General features: G+C 49.1%; 1 protein-coding gene across 2 annotated transcripts in view; it reads right to left on the bottom strand.

Annotated features, from left to right (window-relative positions):
• Positions 1–140: 140 nt before the first annotated feature.
• MYO10 (myosin X) overlaps positions 141–20,348 on the bottom strand; it is a 212,994-nt gene continuing 192,786 nt past the window's right edge. The window contains exons 29-41 of one of the 2 annotated variants that reach the window (XM_032337727.1): positions 17,907–18,000; positions 17,133–17,188; positions 15,293–15,435; positions 14,417–14,611; positions 12,668–12,825; positions 9,602–9,725; positions 8,794–9,091; positions 8,027–8,234; positions 6,888–7,024; positions 6,006–6,126; positions 5,164–5,616; positions 2,913–3,104; positions 141–1,606 (exon numbers count right to left, since the gene is read on the bottom strand). In XM_032337727.1, the coding sequence (XP_032193618.1) occupies positions 1,505–1,606; positions 2,913–3,104; positions 5,164–5,616; positions 6,006–6,126; positions 6,888–7,024; positions 8,027–8,234; positions 8,794–9,091; positions 9,602–9,725; positions 12,668–12,825; positions 14,417–14,611; positions 15,293–15,435; positions 17,133–17,188; positions 17,907–18,000 (2,281 nt within the window). In that variant the 3' untranslated portion in view covers positions 141–1,504. The remainder of the gene's footprint in view (positions 1,607–2,912; positions 3,105–5,163; positions 5,617–6,005; positions 6,127–6,887; positions 7,025–8,026; positions 8,235–8,793; positions 9,092–9,601; positions 9,726–12,667; positions 12,826–14,416; positions 14,612–15,292; positions 15,436–17,132; positions 17,189–17,906; positions 18,001–20,348) is intronic. The other variant, XM_032337728.1, reaches the window with a different exon arrangement.

The following is a 20,348-nucleotide window of genomic DNA, read 5'->3' as shown; positions in this document are numbered from 1 at the left end:
ACGTCCACTTTAAGACCTGTTGGTCAACTTAGGAACACGCAGCTTAGGCACTGAGACCAAAAGCATTAAAACCAAACCAACAAGAAAACCCCGATCCCATAATGTATTTCAGGTCCCCCTGCTCAAGAAAACACACTCAGGATAGCTAATATCTTTTATTGTCAGACCTTCTTTGAGCCAACAAACAATTTCGCAGGGCTGTCCCGGAGAGGTAAGGCATTTTTTTTTTCTTTGTGGGCAGACTTAGTTGGCCTAAGTCTTTACAACTTTTCCATATAAAAATAAAAGTCCAGGACCAGATTATTTTTCTTCTGGTCATAAACACTGATTTATTTACAGGCACCTTGTCGGACTACCATTATCATCTGGGATAAAGTGTATTTTCTTAAAGCGTCAGTCACGGTCCTTTCAAGATTTGCTCTCGCATCACACCCCTGGGGAATGAAACTTCTTTCCGCTACACCCAACGTGGTCATACGGTCACTACTTGCAGCGATACGAACTCGCCCTCAAAGAAAATTTCTTTTTAACTTAAATCTTTTAGAAACTAAAGACTCCAAAATGCCTTCATATAGTTCTAAAAACAGCATCAGAGTCAGACTGGTTTATAAAAACCATTATCTGTATGGGCTGCATATCTGTTTATAACACAGCAGACACAGAGTGCAGACTTTGCTACAAGTCATGAAACGAAACGGAGTCAACACATGGTTTCTGAAATACAGCAAAGACAGGAGAGTCCAGGATTCTGGTCTGTTAATAAAACCACCTCATAAAGTAACGACTGAAGACTAGAACTCTAAACTATTAAAATATACAGACAGACTGTTTACACCATTGCACATCCTTTTTTCCCTTTGCTTTTAATGCTCATGAGACAGTGATTAAAGTGATGAGTTTATGAACACAGGCATGCACAGGCAAGCTCAGAAACTTGAAAGATGAAACAAAGAAGTTAATCCATGTCGGAGAAGAAGGCTGCCAGCAGCACTCCAGCTAAAATATCCTGTCCCTAGTGCTCCCTCCGACCCCCTCCTGGCTCCCTCACCTTCCCTCCAAGTAGGGAAATCAGGCTGGGAGGTTAGTGCAGAATTGATGAATGAACGCCCCCTCCCCCGAGCTCCGTGAGTCTCCCCGAGGGGGCGGGGGCAGCTCCCTTCAGTAGCACAGTTAAGGTCAGTTAGTGTTGGGTCCACGCGTTAAGGCACTTCTGGCTGCTTTGGTGGGGGCCAGGGTGGGGGTGGGGGTCTGTCCTCTCTTTTTTAAGGCATGTGTCCTCTAAGAGTAGTAAAGCTTTCCAAACGGGGCCCACTGCTACGGTTGACAGCTTAGTACAGGGTCACGGAAGTGGAGAGGGCGGACGGCCCCTCGGAGACGCCTCCCTCCGGCCAGGGGCTTCCAGAAGGCGGGGGCAGCTCCGCCGGGGCTCTGCGCGGCACGGGCTCGGTCAAGGCCAGAGGGTCTCACGCGCGGCTGCTCCAGACACGTCGGGTCCCTGGCGCCTTCACCTGGAGCTGCCCTGGCTGCTCACGGAGCGCGACGTGCTGTAGCGCTTCTTCACGATCATGCTGATGTAGGCCTTCATGAGCTTGGCCACGTCCACCACCTGCGGCCGAGGCACAGGGGACGCGCTCAGCGGGGGCGCGCGGAGGGCCGCCGGGTCGTTCCCCCCGGGGCCCCCGCGCCACTCTTGGCTCGGGTTCGGTCCCCAGCCGGTCCTTCCGCGGCTTTCCCCTCGTCCCCGCGGCCGGCGGGCAGGGGAAGCCTGGCTTTTCTGAACACGGTGGGTCGCACCGCGTGGTTCTTTCCCACGAAAACCACAATTCTGCCTGATGGACACTTGGCAGAGTTCACACATTCAAAACAAAAAACGCCACTCAAGGACACTGTGGGTGTCCTGAGGGCTGGGTTGACCCCCCCCCCCCCCCCGATGAAAACACTGGCGATCGACCGCGCCCGCAGCCGGCTAGTAAACCCCGGCTCACCACAGCGTTGTCACCGCCCCCCGACACGGAGCGAGACGTGGTGGCTGGCCGTGACCTGCATTAGCCCCTTCCCGGGACGCAGGCACGGCCACCCCCCTGGGCCTGTCCCTCAGGCTGGCCTGCACCCCTCTCAAGGCGTCCCCGCTGCCTTGTTACCTCATCGTCCCTCCCCTTGGCTGGCACCGTCACTCTCTCTACCGGAGTCACCCAAACCCGGCAGCGGGGGGCCTGGAACCCTCCTGTCAAAGGTCCTGCCTCTTCCGTGTCCCTGCTCCCCTCCCCTTAGCCTAGTCGGCCTCCTGCCCCACAGCCTCCTCCCGCCTGCTGCTCCCGGCCTCTGGGACGCCCCCCCCCCCCCCCCCGCCCGTGACTACACCAACAGCTAAGCCGGTGGGTCATTCATTTCCATTTTCCACCCTTGCGCGCTAGCAGCGTCCTACGTGGTGGCCTCAGCAGGCTTCTCCATTTATCATGACGAGGATGACATTTTAAGCTTTGGAGCAGATGGCACACACATTTAGAGGCTTTTTTTGGGGGGTGATTTTGGGAGCCAGAATTAGCTACGCCCAGGGCAGTCGTGGCCCTGGCTCCTTCCAGCTGTGAATCTTGCCGTCATCATCTGCTGATGGGCACAAGGCTTCCTCGCCCAACTATATATATTCTGGACATCTACATCATTTCCTTTCCTCCACGGGTAAGACCCGCCGGTAGAATGGAACCAAATCTCTCGGCTGCAAAGGTACAGAAGAAATATGGGAGGGTTCAGGTTTGGCCCTCAGGGAACCTTTAGCTGGGGAGGCGCAGCCATGCTGTATTTTCATATATTTTAAAGCAAAAGAGTAGAAATTATTCAAAGGCATCAGGAAATGGGGCATCGTTTCTCTCTCTTGTCAAGGTCACAAATGATTTCCTTGGCTTGCCTCTTACCTCACTGGTTTCAAAGAGCAGCTCCCTCTCGTCGACCACGATTTTGTACGTGTTTGCCAGCGGCGCCCCGAAAGAGAGGATGTGCTCGTACTGGAACACTTCCAGTGGTCTTCCCTCCCCGCGCTTGTAGACCGACACGGCATCGGCACTGACGCCCAACCACAGGTCCTGGGGGAAGCCGCCTTCCTTGCACTGTGGACGAGAAATCATCAAGTAGCAAAAACCGAGGACGCGGGAGAGGTTGAGTCAAGCATTCTGGGCAGAACACGGTAGACATCCAAGACCAGTCTGTGCCCGGGCAACTGAAATAGGACATGTGGTCTCTCCTAGGAGGCCTGACTGGTTTCTGACCGGAAGACCCATGCTGGGCGTTCAGAAAACCACTCCGTGAATCCTGACGTTGTGCTCTGACCCCCCCCCCCCCATTGATAACCTTACTCTGCAGGGAGCCGACAGTGGCTCCCCCAGCAAACCCAGCAGCCCAGAGCCAGTCTCCTATTCCTAGCTCTGCCTGCAATCCTTTTTCAGATCACTCTTCCTCCAATGCAAAATCTAAGATCAGAGGGAAGTTCTCCAAATCACTCTGTGCTGAGCAGTTGTAAACTCTTGGAAAACTGGCTTCTAGACAAGAGGCAGCAGCAGCGACCTGCGGTGTGCCTGGAGCTAAAGGGAATGTCACTGGCTTGGTGACAGGCTTCCCTGCGTGGACTGGTGTGGGGGGAACAAGAACCCCGAGGCAGGCATGAGAAGCCGGTAGGGACAGGAGGTTTGTACACGAGTGGCATCGAGAAGAGGAGGTGTCCAACGAAACATCCGATTTACACCTGAAGACAAACCGCACTGGACCAACCAAGCAAGCAAACACAGCGCGCAATGAAAAGCCATGAGGAGATCTTGGAATACATAATCAATACTTAGATGTTTTCATACAGCCTCGCTTAAAAGTCATCAGATACCAAACATGCTGAATGGGATTGTGAGTAGAAAACTGTAAGTTTACCTAGACCAGGGACTGGCAAACTTACCCGTGAATGGACAGGGAGTCAATATTTTAGGTGCTGCGAGCCACAGGGTCTCTGCCACAGCTACCCAGTGTGGCCACGTTAGTGTGGAAGCGGCCAGGGGCAGAGGCAGGAAGGAATATTGCCGCGTTCCCGTACATCGTGTAAAAGAAGTGGCACAGAGATTGCCAGGCCCTGATCTACAGCACTGGAAGGATTTCCTTTCAGTAAATGGGTCACTTAAGGGGCACCTGGGCAGCTCAGTCTGTTCAGTGTCTGCCTTCAGCTCAGGTCATAGTCCCAGTCCTAGGGTCCTGGAATCGAGTTCCGCATTGGGATGCCTGCTCAGTGGGAGTCTGCTTCTCCCTCTGCCTATTGCTCCCCCTGCTGTTCTGATAGGTGACTAAATAAAATCTTCAACAATAAACAAATAAATGGTATACTTAAAAAAAAAAAGGGTATGAATCAGTACGGGTTACCGCTAATGGCTAAATTGCATTTGTGAAACAAATTCTTCCCTGCAAACAGATATTCATGTGGAAAAAAACCAAATGTAAAATCCTAGCTGACCCCTGACAACATGAGTTTGAACTGCATGGTCCACTTCCATGTGCATTTTTTTTTAAATACAGTAGTGGCTGTAATGTATTTTTTTAAGGATTTTCTCAATATTTTTTTCTCTAGCTTTAGTGTGAGAATACAGTATGTATGTATGTATGTATGTAATATCTAACGTGCAAAATATGTTAGACTCTGTTACTGGTCAGGCTTTCAGTCAACAGCAGACTATTCGTAGTTACATTTTAGGAAGTCAAAAGTTATTCACAGATTGTCAAACGTATTGTTCAAGGGTCAACTGTATCCACAGTTTCTAATTTCATGTACATAACTCTAAACATTTTTTTAAAATATTAAATGCTGGTTTTTACCAGCGCTTTTTGATTTAATCTATCTGTAGCTTCTGTAAGAAAGAACATAAGGTATTTAAGAAGAGGTGACCCCTTAATTTTCCATTCCCTGCTCACACTGTGAAAGCATTTACTGCAAGGGAGGAAAACGAGTGAATGAGAGGGTGTGTTAATGGTGAAGAGTAGGGGGAGTTGCTCTAACAACAGGGGGCGAGAAAGCAGAGGTTCCAACCCAGCCATGCTGGGGGCCAGCAAAGGCCCCGAGCCCCACGTACTCGGCCACAGCCACACTCGTGTGTGCTTTCGGGCCAGGCAATCAGAGACGCAGCCGTCAGTCCTCACCTCCACGTCGAAGAGTGTCGACCCGTAGCCTGGCCACTCCTTGATCAAGGCCATGTACTTGGCCATGGCCTGCTCCTGGCTCATTCCCTGCAGTTTCTTCCATTTGTCAATGATATTGGCCCGCGCCGAGGACACCTCCTCCTTGACCCACATGTCCAGCATCTGTTCCTCCTCCGCCTTCTGCCGGACGACGGACCCTGTCCGGAAGCTGCGCCTCAGCGTCCCCTCCAGGAAGCTCGTCCGCCTCTTCTCCAGCCGCTCACACGGGGTGAAGCTTCTGGTGGACTGGCTGATGCGGGCCTTCAGCCTCTGCAGGGAGTAGACGTCCTCGAGGGGGGGCACGGACGCGTGCAGCGAGTAGTCCCCCTGCAGGTACTGGAGCCGCAGGGCAGCGAGAACCTGCAGGTTCTCTTCGGGGGCTGGGTAGTGGCCACGGAGAACCGCTTCGTGCGCCTAAAGGAGGCAGGCGGCAGTGTTAGGGGTGCGTGACCTGAAATCTGTCACCATTTCCCTCCAATGTCACCTTCCCAGACAACCGTACCCACCCCCCCTTCTGCTGCTTAAAATCTCTCCCTAGCACGGGCGGCATCTAACATGTATTTCATCCCTGAATGTCTCTCTCCTCCCAGCTAGAACAGATCTTAGCACAGGACCTCACACAGCATGCGTCGTGGTCTCATTCTAGAGATGCAGGAAGGAGCGGCCGCCCTGGGCATGCTGGGAAACCGCCAGGACTCACGCCCCTCCAGACCAACCGCAGACTTAGGAAGAGTGTGACTGGCTTTCAGGTCTGCTCCCCCCTTCCCCCCGCAGAGGAACCTGTTTCTGAAAGTTCCTTCTACCTGTTCAAACATAAATGCAAATTCCACGCTGTCTTTCGGCACGTTGTCTGTATCCAGGAAGCAGTAAAGTTTGAAGTAGAATTTCCAGGGCAGGTCCCCCACCTCTGATGTGGCAGCCAGCCTACAGACAGAAGGCAGGGGAGGTTCAGAAAGCAAAAGGACAAATGGCCCTTTGGTGCCACAAGGGGTTGACTTTAGATGACTCATTCCCTAACAACTGTATTTAGCCAGAAGTGAAAATCATGCTTTCATTTTGGTCTCACTTTAAGACAACAAACGGGCAGCCTTCAATTACACTGTGCTAACAAGGATTTTCTGCAGGCCCCAAATTAGTACCGGCTCAACATAATGCTCAATCCATAGAAAAGAAACAAAGGTTCTATCTTCGTTCCCTTTACTACCCCTCAAATAAAGGACAATATTTACAAAAATATTCCTGTTCAGTATAAACACAGCCTCCATAGCACCTTTTGTGCTACTTAAGGGTTAAGAAAGTCCTAGATCGAACATTACAGGTCTGAGAGATATAAAATGCAGTCTGAAAAGTGTCTGAGTTTGCCTGTGGCTGCTGGCCTGTTTTGAAGCCAGTGACAAGTGAAAAGCCTACAATCTGGAAATTCCAAGACAGTGTGTAGAACAGGGGACTGAGCAAATGGGGTAAAAAAACAATGGTGAGCTGAACCTTATTTGAGACAGGGGCTTTATCTAGGAATCAAGAAAAACAGGCAGCAGGGAGCGATGAGAAATTCAATGTGCTTCAACACAAGTAAAAGAACAGGAACTCAAAGGCACCCTGAGAGCTAAAAACTGAAGCCAAAAGCAATCCTCAACTTTGCTCTTAATTTATTCCATCTGCTGGCATCCCAGGGAGACGGAACTTACTTCTCGAACTTTGCTAACACATCTGCGACGATGGTTCGGCTTTCAATGGCTTTATCGATGCTTCCGTTGTACTCAAACAAGGCAAACATGTTCCTGCTGTCCTCCATGGCCAGGCCTCTGATCAGCTTCTCCACCACCTGCAAGATACACCCCAAAGTCTTCAGCTTCCAGCATCTGGTCCTGGAATGTGGCTTCACCGGAGCCCCGAGTGAGTCGCTGGCATGTGAGGGTCCAAGGAGCTCCCCCACTAACACTGTCATGTGTGGTCACCCAGAATTTCCAAAGTGCTCTTTTCCCACTGTTCTCCACATATCAGGTTTCTCTTGTCTTTGTTAAAAAAAAAAGAACACAGAGCATTTTGCCCATTGGTAGAGACAGATGCCGGACAAAGTTCCTGCAAACCCCTACTAGGAGGAGAGGCCCACAAAAACTCAAGCCCTCTCTTTTGTCTGATACATTCATCAACTTCCAAGAAACAATGGGTTCCACTGATGTTTCTCCTTTCCATGCCAGAAGCTTTTCTGGATATTATCCCCTACTTCTTTTAGCCCATGGTTTTAGAATGCTAAATTTCAATTTTAAAAAAGGGGGAAGGGCGCCTGGGTGGCTCAGTGGGTTAAGCCGCTGCCTTCGGCTCAGGTCATGATCTCAGGGTTCTGGGATCGAGTCCCGCATGGGGCTCTCTGCTCAGCAGGGAGCCTGCTTCCTCCTCTCTCTCTCTCTCTCTCTGCCCACCTCTCTGCCTACTTGTGATGTCTCTCTGTCAAATAAATAAATTAAAAAAAAAAAATCTTTAAAAAAACAAAAGGGGGGGTGGAGACAATATGCTCATCTGACTCATCACTGTAGATACTCGTACAACAGAGACCCCTCCTCACGGAGATGCTGCGGTCAGCCCACGTCCTGGCGGGCACCCCTGAGTCAGCCACACACTCTCTACCAGATATGCACCTGCCTCATTTTTGTGTTTCTACTCATGTTTGATACGTATTTTTCTCTCTTTATACATGAGTTTTGTTGTAGGTTACACCTGCTGCGCTGTGCACAACACAGCCACGCGGGAGCCTGCCTAACCATGATCAGCCCTCCTGACTTTTGTGCCCTGGCAGTGAGGCGCCAGGCAGGGGCTTCTCCCTCACCTCCCCGGCCGTGGTGTGGGAGTTGATGGTGATCTTGCAGGAGCCTCCCCCGTGGCAGTACACCGTGGACGTCATTTCCTGCCTATGGATCAGGGCATCGATTTCATCCCGCGAAGGCACGAACTCCCTGCATTTGGTTTTCTTGAGAGATTCATAAACGAAGAGGGAGTATTTTTCCATCTCGGTTCCTGGAAACTGTTCCCGTATCCTAGGAGACAAACACTTCACTGTTAATTGCTAGACTGAGGCTGGCTGGCGTCTGGGCGCCGGGCTGCTTTCAGCACTCGGAGGGCAAAGGACCCCCCCGAGGGAACCCCACGTGGTGCAAAGCAAACACGGGCCACTTTCTGTGCAGGTTTTGTTTAAATTCAAGTAATGATAATAATAAAAAGTCCCAGAGAGCCAGCACTGGGCGGGGAGCAGCTCTGCTGCCAGCTCACCTCTGCCGCGCTGCCCAGAGTCCTGTCTCATACTGTGGGATGAAAACCGTTTTTCCGTGGTTCATCAGAGTCCGAGTCAGAATCTCTCTACCTGTTTGATCCGAATCCCAGTACCCAGGCCTGCCCCCTCCATTTACTCAGGTGGTAGTAATTAAATGGACTCCACGCCTCGGATGTTAGGACACCACGCTGAAAGGGACCCGGTCCCTGCCGCAGCCTCGTGTGGCTTGTTCAAGGGACCTGAGCACAGGACCACGCCAGGCGTCCTCCTCCGAGCTACAACCTGGCGCAGCCCCCGCGCGACCGCACGGCCCAGCCGTCGCCTACCTCCTCAGATGGAAGCGGAGGTACTTGAGGATCCCCCGGCTGGGCAAGAAGGTGCAGCTCAGACACGTCAGGATCTGCCAGCTGCACAGGTTGCCCACGCTGCCCGGGTGGGGCACTTTGGTGGTCTGCTTGATGAGCTGGCAGTAGAGCTCGTCCCGCAGCGGGCGCAGGTCGTGCCCTGTCTGCAGGATGCCCTGGATTATGGGGATGGGGTCAGACATGGACTCCAGCTGCTGCAGGGAATTGAAGATCTTGATGGCTTCGTCCTGAAGGGTGGTGTAGCCTTTGTCTTTGAGCACTAGGAGAAGCAGAACACACACAAGTTTTTACACGGGGGGTCTGGACACGCTGGAATCAGAGCAGCAAACACACACACACACACACACACACACACACACACGGGGAAGGGATGGGGACAGACGGCGGCTTCGGGACACGGTGCTCGCCACGACCCTACACCTTCGAATCAGACAAACAATGCTGAACACAGAGGTGGGCAAGTTATGCTGTTTTGTTCTATAACCGAACTCCTTCCCTCAACAAAACGCTCGCTTAAAAAGTGGGCCTATTGCCAAACAGGTTCCTGCTTTGCAGTGCAAGACTTTCAGGATCTGGTTCTCTAGTAAATTCAGGCAACTCTGAGTCCACAGGGAGGGCGGGCATTTCCTGACCCCCTTGACCACTGTTCTTCTAGTTCAACAATGCTACGACACCACAAACAACACGTGCTGATGGGAAAGAGCCAAGGAGCGGCCATGGAGGACAGAACGGTGTCGGGCCGCCCAGCGCGGTGGGCCCCGGCACTCACGGTTCAGGTTGATGTCTCCGTAGGGCAGGGGCAGCAGCGGTGAGTGCAGGGGGTGGTGCGTGTGGCGGAGGATGGGGTTCCGCTTGTAAATCTGCTCCACCACGTCGGAGTTCAGGCAGTTCTCCTTGAAAACAGAGAACCCGCTAAAGCCAGCAAGCTTACCCAAAACACACGTGTGTGCAAGAACAAAAGCCTCTGTATTCTTTTTTTTTTTTTTTTAATTAAAATATTTTTTAGAGAGAACATGGGCAGGTGGGGAGGGTCAGAGGGAGAGACTCTCAAGCTGACTCCATGCCTAGAGAGGAGCCAACATTGGGGCTCGATCTCACGGCCCTGAGGATCATGATCTGAGCTGAGATCACGAGGGCAGGAGCTTAACCGACTGAGCTACCCAGGTGTCCTAGCAATCTGTGTTCTCCCACATGTGAACGTTTTCCAGAGTCTAAAGCGTCCAGGAGATGCTAGACAATCTAGCATTACTAATATCAAGCACGGGGGCACCGAGGTGGTTGGTTAAGCATCCTACTCTTGATCTCAGCTCAGGTCTCGATCTCGGGGACCTGAGTTCAAGCCTCGCATTGGGTTCAATGCTGGGCATGGAGCCTACTTGAAAAAACAGAGCTAGTTTTAGGGCGCCCGGAGCGCTCGGTCAGTTAAGCATCCATCTCTTGGTTTCAGCTCAGGTCATGATCTCAGGGTTGTGAGCCTGACCCCAGAGTATGGCTCCATATTCAGTGGGGAGTTTGCTTTTCCTACTCCCTCTGCCCGGGCACTCTCTGGCTCAAATAATATTTATTTATTTATTTTTTAAAAGATTTTTAAATTTATTTATTTGACAGACAGAGATCACAAGTAGGCAGAGAGGCAAGCAGAGAGAGAGGAGGTGATCAGAGAGCCCGATGCGGGGCTCAATCCCGGGACCCTGGGATCATGACCTGAGCCGAAGGCAGAGGCTTTAACCCACTGAGCCACCCAGGCGCCCCTCAAATAAATCTTAAAAAAAAAATATATCAAGCGTGAAGATACCCACAATCTGCATTTGAAGACAAATCACAAGTGTGCATTTTTGTCACAACTCATTCTCTTCATTTCAAGTGTATATATTTTCCCATATTACTGAAAATATTTTCCCCAGAGATTATGCATACTTCCAAAAAGTAAAGTTCTTTTGCTATTTAGCCATCAGACACTTAGCCAAACCATGCATTTTTATCTACAATTCGCTTAAAGAATACATTGTTTTGGGGCACCGGGGTGGCTCAGTGGGTTAAAGCCTCTGCCTTCAGCTCAGGTCATGATCCCAGGGTCCTGGGATCGAGCCCATAACTGGGCTCTCTGCTCGGCAGGGAGCCTGCTTCCCTTCCTCTCTCTCTGCCTGCCTCTCTGCCTACTTGTGATGTCTGCCTGTCAAATAAATAAACTGTTTAAAAAAAAAAGAAAAACATTACTTTGTTCTTTAATTGGTCTTTTGTATTTTTTCTATACCTTGAAAATGACACATGTTGATATGTTATTAGACAGATGATTCTTCAACATGCCTGCCTTCTCTTTCTTGAAATTTAAGAGATCTTTTCATAGAAATTCATCCTGTACTTAAGGTTCCTTAAATGTTAATTTGGGATTTTAAGAAGGCAAAGTTCCTTTAAGAACGTTAGATAAACAGAAAAGTTGGGAGGACAGGCAATGAATCATTCTATCGCAGTAATTTCCACTATGAAACTTTTTTAATAACACCCAACTGAAAGCCAAGGGGAAAAAAAACTTTAATTATTTCAACAATTTTGTATGGACTTAATTAGGGCAACCTAATTTTTAAAAGAGGGTTGTTTCATATTTGGAAAATTCTATTACTCTTTTTAATGACAACTTTCAAATTAGAGATATAAGAATAGGTAAGTCATAGCTTTGAAGAGAACGTTCAGCTGATGAGTTTTCACTCCTTTCTCAAAAAAAAAAAAAAAACAAAACAAATTCAGAAATAATTTTTTTAAATGCCAGAAATGAAATCGCTACCATTTAGCATCGTGGGTGTCATGGAATTTGCAGAGTCTTGGAGAATAACGGACTCGGTGGAATTCAGCTCCAAACACCCAGAACACTACCTTGTGTGTGCTGTGACTTGAATTCAGTGGGAAATGATATCTTACAGACATATTAGACCCTGTCCCACCTCTACGAAATCTGAGCTTGCCTCCTGGATTTGAGGAGCTCATTTCTTGTGATGCAGATCAACAAACACCTGTCTTATCATTCTCAAATCTTTTCTGTCACTGTTCCGGCTCTTTCTTTGGTATCAGAAATCTATCTGATGGATAACGTAGAGAAAGAGCAGTAAGAACAATCCCCTCGACCTGGTTCTGCATCAGGGACTGACCATCTGCGTGAACAACGCAGCCAGAATATTCCATGTCTCCATTTCCATTCCTGAAAAATGAGCGCAGCAATTTCTGTGCATGGCTCCCAAGTAATTACTCGTTCAGTGTATCCTCCCTGAGCGGTTCATCTTTATAAAAATGAAATTACAATTTAACAAGGTCAGTGTTGGTCCAGAGACTTGGAAGCTTCCCGTGAGTTTGGAGGTGCTTAATAAAGGTTCCAGAGGTTTTCTAGACCCATCCAGGCTGCTGGTGAATCCCCCGTGGGCTCCAGGAACTCTCAGTAAGAGAATTACTGTGTTGCTCCTACAAGGTCCCTATCCCGGGGCTGAAGGGTGACCTGTGGCAGCAGGACATCCCCACACAGATCACGCCAGGTCCCTCAGATGGGGAACCCTACACCCCAAACCACAGACCATCCTCCCTCGGTATGCACAGCCCAGCACCCGGGTTTGCCTGGGCAGCCACACCTGCCACACCCCTGGACACAAAGTACTTTTAGGGTCAAATTTCACTTAAGTGCTCGTATTTAGATTTCTAAAAGCCACGATCTTCCAAAAGAAAATTAATTGCAAGTTAGTTCTGATGATGGAATAAAAATGGAGCGTGACCGACATCTTGATGTTCCAAGAGATGGGGGGGTATCTGCGAGCGACGGTGACACACCCCGGCAAGCTCGGTGGCCCCTTACCTTGATGTCCTGGATCAGCTGCTGGGTGGGCGTGTCGATAGGGGCCTTGGTGTCCGTCACATTCTGGATGGCGCTGGACCACCTGGTGGCCTCGTTGAGCAGCTTGGTGTAGAGCCGGTAGCAGTGCTTGCGTCCGTACACGGTGACGTTCCAGTAGCCTACGGCAGAGCACGAGCGCAGTGACGTCATTGCCCCCCACCCCGCCCCCAACGGAGGGCCCTTCCCCCACCGCCCAGCAACCCAGCAGCAATTCAGCAGCGCTCGACGAGTTCCCCAGTGTGCCAGGCAACCCGTGTATCTGCCCACTGCCTGGAGGAGCTTACGGTGGAGGGGAAGACAAACACAAACCAGTAAAACCCAGGATTAAATACATCAGTGGTAACAGAGGTGCCTGGACGGCTCCGTGGGTGAAGCCTCTGCCTTGGGCTCAGGTCCTGGGATCCAGCCCCATGTCAGGCTCCCTGCTCAGCGAGGAGCCCGCTTCTCCCTCCCCCTGCCGCCCCCCTGCTCGTGCACTCGCTCTCTGTCTCAAATAAATTAAAATATAAATAAATAAGTGGTAACATTTGCTCTGGAAAACAAAAACAAAAACAAAAACAAAACAAGCATAAACTAAGTTGCTTTCAAGGCGCTGGAACCAGCGTGAAAACGCTTCCTTCCCTTTCTGACACTCCTTATCCCTTCCTCTTTGTTTCCTTTCCTTAGACTCTGCCTTGAGAAGAAAGCACTTGTGCTAAGCAAGGCGTTTGTGTGTCCAGAAACAAGCGATCCTTTGGAACAAAGGATTAAAAACAAAAATCGGGGCGCCTGGGTGGTGTAGTCGGTTAAGCGTCTGCCTTGGGCTCAGGCATGATCTCAGGGCGCTGGGCTCAGGCATGATCTCAGGGCGCTGGGCTCAGGCATGATCTCAGGGCGCTGGGCTCAGGCATGATCTCAGGGCGCTGGGCTCAGGCATGATCTCAGGGCGCTGGGCTCAGGCATGATCTCAGGGCGCTGGGCTCAGGCATGATCTCAGGGTGCTGGGATCGAGTCCCACACTGGGCTCTTGCTCCACGGGAAACCTGCTCTGTCTCTCCCGCTGTGCCTCCCCCTTGCTTATGTGCTCTCTTTTTCTATCAAATAAATTTTAAAAATCTTAAAAAAGCATAAAATCACAACTAGCAATAGAACCCAATCGAGAAAAATTTTCATAATACTGATGAGAACAAAACTAAGCTAACATGGCTGCTTTTTAATCTACGAGGTTAATAGGCTCAGGGACAGTTAGGATTTAGGCTTCCTGGGCTGCGTTAGGAGTCTCATGACACAGAGATAGAAAAGATGAAAAACACAGCACAGGAAAAGAGAGCTCACCACAGGGCAATCTTTGTTTTTGTGCAATTGTCCTAAGAACATTTGTGTAACTCAAGTAAGCAGGACCTCTTTACTATGTTTGTTTGTTTGTTTTGTTTTTAAGTTTTTATTTATTCACCTGAAAGAGACAGTGAGAGAGGAAACACAAGCAGGGGGGGTGGGAGAGGGAGAAGCAGGCTTCCCACTAGGCAGGGAGCCCGATGTGGGACTTGATCCCAGGACACTGGGATCATGGCCTGAGCTGAAGGCAGACGCTTACTGACTGAGCCACCCAGGCATCCCTTTACTATGGTTTCAATACTAGGTGTCCATGGAGCTAAGCCCAGCCAGCTTCAGCAGATCAACTCCCTCGGTCTGAGCAAAGCCAGGCTCGCCGCGGGCACGTGGCTGCGTTACCTGTCTCTTTGAAGATCTTCTCGTCGGGAGGCACCACCGAGCAGAGGCTGTTAAGGACCAACGTGCCCAATTTCAGAGCGTTCTTCTCGGAGCTCTTGTAGTAATCCAAGGAATTGTGGGTGAGCACAAACCACCGTTTTTTGAGTTTCAGTGAAGACATCTTCGGACTGTTTTTTACTTCTTTGTGCAACCACCCTGAAAAGATGAAAATGTCAATTAAAAACTATCAAAAGAAACGCCCAAAACCGGGTCCTAATCTGCAGGATGCTTCCAGATGGGTCCCATTTCTACTTATGGGCTGGAAAGGGTCACGACCATGACTTACGTGATTTTTTTTTTTTTTTAGTCATTTTCTTTATAAAGATTTTATTTATTTATTTGACAGACAGAGATCACAAGTAGGCAGAGAGGCATGTGGAGGCAGAGAGAGAGGAAGGGAAGCAGGCTCCCTGCTGAGCAGAGAGCCCGATGCAGGGCTCGATTCCAAATCCTGAGACCATGCCCCAAGCCGAAGGCAGAGGCTTTAACCCACTGATCCACCCAGGCGCCCCTATAAAGATTTTTATTTATTTATTCGACAGAGAGAGACAGCAAGAGTGGGAACACGAGCAGGGGGAGTGGGAGAGGGAGAAGCAGGCTTCCTGCCGAGCAGGGAGCCCAATGCGGAGCTCGATCCCAGGACCCTGGGATCATGGTCTGAACTGAAGGCAGATGCTTAACGACTGAACCACCCAAGCGCCCCTCTTACGTGATTTTTTTTAAAGCAACTTCAGAGTCAAAATTCCTCAGAAAAGCCGCCCCCGTGGGAAACGCGGCAGTACCTAGGCAAAGGGAGACAGAGGCCCCCCGACCAAGCAGAGCGGCGGTAGCAGTCACCTCTCACAATGAACTCCTGGCCCTCCACTCTGGTGTCCCCCTTGGATCTCTGCAGCAGCGTGATCCAGTGGTGCATCTCCTCTGGGGTATCCGCGTTACAGTGGAGCACCCGGTTGGCCGTGATGATCACAAACGAATTGGGTCTGAGCGACAGGGCAGGAAGGAAGCAGAGACTTAGCCCCACCGGCAGCATCACCTGTTTGAACCAAGACCAAATGCCTTTTTCCTGGCGGACGGTCACAGAGATCGGAAACCGCAGCGCCGTTCGTCCTTTAGGCTAAGGTAACTCTTGCTCACTTCTGCAGGATTTATTTATGCCTCATTAACCTTTAAACTTGGAGCCACACATTCTGAAGGTCCGGGGAAAGGGAAAAATTGCTTCATGCAAAACTTTCCAGATGACACTCGGTTCGGAAAAAGCTAAATGAGGTGACGGTGGGGGAAATTTTTTTTTTTTTTTTGATGCTTCTCCAAAGTAAATTTCTTTCTGCCCCTGGGTATTGCCTTGGATGATATTTCTGTGGGTCGGTAATGAAATGTCAGACACCAGTAATAAAAGAAGATCAGTAAATAGGTGTAAACAGAACATCTTCCATTATGCTGGCTACAAAAAGCCACCTGGGTCCATGTGTTCAAAGCAATTGAACAGAGCCTCATTTCTGTCAGGGATAACATAATAATGGAAATTTACTTTCTGCCTCATCTCTGTCTGGCAATGGCCCACGCCTCTCTGAGGCCCTTGCTCCTACTAATTCCTGCACCTAACCGCTTATGCTAGGGACTGAAAAATTTCTTGCAAGTTTTCAAATGTTTACAGTAGCTCTTTAAAAATAAAAGATTTTTCTATAGTTGGGAAGGGAGAACGGAGGGAACTTGATGGAGAGAAGGGCCCACAGCAATGGAAAGTTCTACGCACAGATCTTCACGTGCCCAGCCTGCTGGAGCCTCCTTCAGAAGGAGACAGATGGAGACAAGGTGGGAACTTGACCATCAGAATAAAATCTGGGCTACTGACGGGACACACTTGGTAAGGTCCCCGAGCCAGGTGTAGGATGGTGTAGGGCGATTCTAGAGACAATGGGTCTGTGGTTCAGAAGAGCCTCTGTCAAGGGGCAGATGGAGACTCCAGGGAATGCTGCCCAGTGGGCACCATTTTTGTCGTCAACTGGAATACATTTCTGTTCACTTTCTAAAGCTTTGCTCCTAGACGCAGAAGCCGTTTTTGATTCCTACTCAGGATTCAAACAGCAGCAAAGAAAAATAGATAAATACAGACAAAGGTCAATGGTACAGACTCCCAGGGGCGTCCACAAAGAAGATGTGCCTTCAGAAAACAAAACCAAAACATGCTATCTTAAGGGCACAGATAAGGTGGAAATGTCAAGGAAAAATCTTTGTGGTTTAATTTATTAATACTCTACACATAAACTGCAATCAAAATCCTACTTGAGTTCATTATTAAGTTTAGAAAGGGGAAGACACCCTTCTCTGTGCTGGAATACTGGTTTGCTCAGCAGGCATTTTCTTCCTCTGGGAATCCTGGGTCAACCTCTGTATCTGAATGAAGAATATTCCTCGTGTGTGTGTGTGTGTGTGTGTGTGTGTGTGTGTGTGTTTAACTGAGTGTTTAAATTAGCTTCCATGGTCTCCTCCAGCATCCCAAAGATACCCAGAGAGCAAGACTTCTGGATATAAACCTGGCCTGGGACTGAGCAGGTGCAACACGCAGCCCTGAATCATTTCATGGCCCAGGAAAGAGGACAGTGGCCCAGAAGCAGAGAGGGCTGGGGGAGCCTGCCGATTGCTCATTCCTTCTGCTGAGAGTCGCATCCCAACTTACCGATCGGGGCTGTCAGAGGCGCACACGGAATCAATCAGCCCCACATCCAAAGTGCCCTGAAAAGGAGCAAAAATCGGGGGAAGAGAATCTATCAGTACAGCGCACATGACCATGACATCCTTTGGGTTATGGCTCTCTAAAGAACCAAATAAATACTTCTCCTTTCTGTGTTAACTATAAAGTAATAGTTATCTAAGAAAGGTCCCCCTTCTGGTGGTGAGTACCGCCTCTAGACAGGGCAGAATCTACAGTTCTCTCATTTAAAAAAAAAAAAATTATAAATTAATGTTGTCTGTTTTTAGAATACATTAGAAAGTATTTCAGACTTCTCTCTACAGTACAAATCTTCTGACTCACACTAGGATCCGTCCCTAAATTTAGACTCAGACCCCGCTAAGAGACTTCGATCTTACGGTCTTCTTAGGAGAAAAGAAAACTTGATTTCTAAAATACGACCGTATGGTTCTGTATGCGTCCAGGATAGAGTGAAGACCGGAAGAACCCGAGTCAGAATTCCGAAGTCCTTTGGAGGGAGGTATGATGCGCTTCTAGGATTTCATGTAACTTGGGATTTTCTTTTTGGTCCTTTTAATGGTTTAAAGCGGGAGGACTGGAATCTATTACTACTTGTGATCGTCTTCTACTAATTCTGTATTTCTGCATGATTTTCAAAACATTCCTTTAATTGTTACACTTTTACTTAAGGTTGTCTAGGAATTCCAGGGCCCCTTGCCTCCCTGGGACACCTCCCTCCGCCCCATGATGCTCACGCACCACGGCGTTTTGCGGGTTCGCCTGCTCGTCGTGCATCTCCCGGATCTCCTGGTCGGTGGACGCGTGGACCTGACTCAGCACACTGAACCACTGGCTGTGGGAAGGACAGAGAGACTGTCAAAGAGGGGCTAGCTGCTGGACAGGCACCGGGGTGACCGATGCCCTTCTCTGCATTCTCTGCGAAAGTGACATTTCCTCTAGCAATTTCGTTTTTAATCTGCCGACACTCCTCATGGGGTAAATGTGGGTTTCATGCTACCAATAGGCAAAGGTTGAAGAAACAGGCAATGCCTTTCGCTACGGCTGCTGCAGTTTCAGATCAAGGGGAGACCCTCTCCTCCAGCTGCCCCAGACTTCCGGACACTGAATAATGAGGATAATGAAATCCTCAGTTCCACCCCAAACACTTATACACCAAGGATCTTTTTTGAAGGTATTATCTATAACCTACGAAATATTCAAGTGCCTTTTCTTTAAAAACAGGGGTGCCTCCATGGCTCAGTCGGTTAAGTGACTGGCTCTGGCTGGGGTCATGACCCCAGGATCCTGAGATGGAGTCCGACACCTGGCTCTCTGCTCAGTGGCGAGTCTCCGTCTCCCTCTCCAAAGCTCTGTGATCTCCCCCATTTTCAATTTCTCTCAAATAAATAAATAAAATCTTAAAAAAAAAAAAAAAGTAAATTCCAAGGTAAGAAGGCCGATGATGGTGAAGTGCCACCTCAGGATGCCCACTGAGGTCAGTCTTCCCTACTCACTCCCAGGATGGGGTTTCTGACCACCTGATAGCATTTCTACCTAAGTAAGAATAAAACCATAGGAGAACTGCAAACAGAAAACGACCGCTGGAAGTAGAAAGTGGAATGCTATTTTGACCGGAGAACTCTTCTATTCTCACCCAAAAAGAGTTTTCTCATTTGCAGCCTCATTAGAATCAGACAACAAAGGAAAACAGATCAACCCCAGAAAAGTCAAGCTGAACAAAAGTCATGATGGAACTAGAAACACCATACAGGCTTGAGCAAAATGACCACAAAGAGTCACATATCCATGTGTCCGTCTGTCCATCCATCCATCCATCCAATCCAACATTGATCAACCAACCATAAAACGTAGGAGGTGCCAAATGTGAGATGGTAGGGACAACCCCCTCCTGCAAGGGCTAATAAGACATACAGATACGCTCCTACTAAGTATGGCACAGGTCAAGTACTTGGTGTCTATGATGGGATACTTAAGCCAAAAATGTATACCTATTTAGAAGCCCAAGTCATGTATCTATAGCAAAGGATCTAAGGATCTAAGGAATATCTTTTCAGATATTCCTAAAATCTGTCTCCAGTGTTTCCTAAAGGAGAAAAATGTGACCAAGAGCTTGAAAACACGCAGTGTGTACAGAGTCCCAGGGAAACAGGGGAAACATCTCAATATAAATTTGCTTCACCAATTCTGATTGACTCAAAGTCAAGACTTAAGTCACTGCTTTATGAAGCTCAAAAATGTTTCCCGAATCCAACATTGAAAAACACATATTCAAGACGTAGGCCACATGGGATCACACACACCCACACACACGCACACAAATAAAATTTGCTGGGCTTTCATTCTATTCAGGTGACACCCTTAAATTGAGAGATTTCTCCTCCTGAGTCAGATTTAACTCGATCTGAAAAGGAATTTTTAAAGATATGTTTTACTGGCCAAGGGAAGAAGTTCTCCGTTAAACTACTGCAAATGTTGGGGTCCCTGGATGGCTCAGTCGGTTAAGCATCCAATACTTGATATCAGCTCAGGTCTTAATCTCAGGGTCAGGAGTCCAAACCCCGTACTGGCCTAGCGTGAAGCCTACTTGGGGGAAAAAAAAAAAAAAAAAAAGTCTTCAATGTTAAATTTAGCAAGTTCATTATGGCCTAAAACAGAGAGGATGGCTCTGGAACACCGGGCCTGTAATTCAGCTGGAAAGCCGTGGGCATTCCACAGACCACAAACACCCACGGGCGGTCTCTAGGAGTCCCAGATGGAATGAAGGGGCTGTAATTCCAGGTTTGCTTGTTTTTCCAGTCTGCGTCATAATTTATGGATCCAAGCATGGTTTTAGTTTGTTCCCATGGGAAGAATTATTTTCTTTGCCCTTAAAACTGCTCCCATGGTGCTCTATGGACTGAGACATCCAAAGGGCAAAGGGGTCGCTGTGAAAGGCACTGAGAATTCATTACAAGATCTGAATGATTTCAGAGGTCAGAAATAAAGGATCTAGGCCAAAGATGCTCTCCGGCCTTGCTCAGAGGAGAGGACAGATACCTCCAACACAGTCCTGTGGCTCCTAAAGCAGCAGGAGAAAACAGATGCTTTGCTCTGTCTCATCCAGTGTGTGGCCATGTGATCCATCACACCGGGGGGCAGACAGCAGCTCTCCTGTTTTTCCACATCTCCCACAAGGATGGG

The sequence above is a fragment of the Mustela erminea genome, chromosome 3, assembly GCF_009829155.1.
Source record: "Mustela erminea isolate mMusErm1 chromosome 3, mMusErm1.Pri, whole genome shotgun sequence".
Taxonomy (NCBI): Eukaryota; Metazoa; Chordata; class Mammalia; order Carnivora; family Mustelidae; genus Mustela; species Mustela erminea.
Note: the sequence above shows the minus strand (reverse complement) of the source record. Positions and strands in the feature narration are given on the sequence as shown.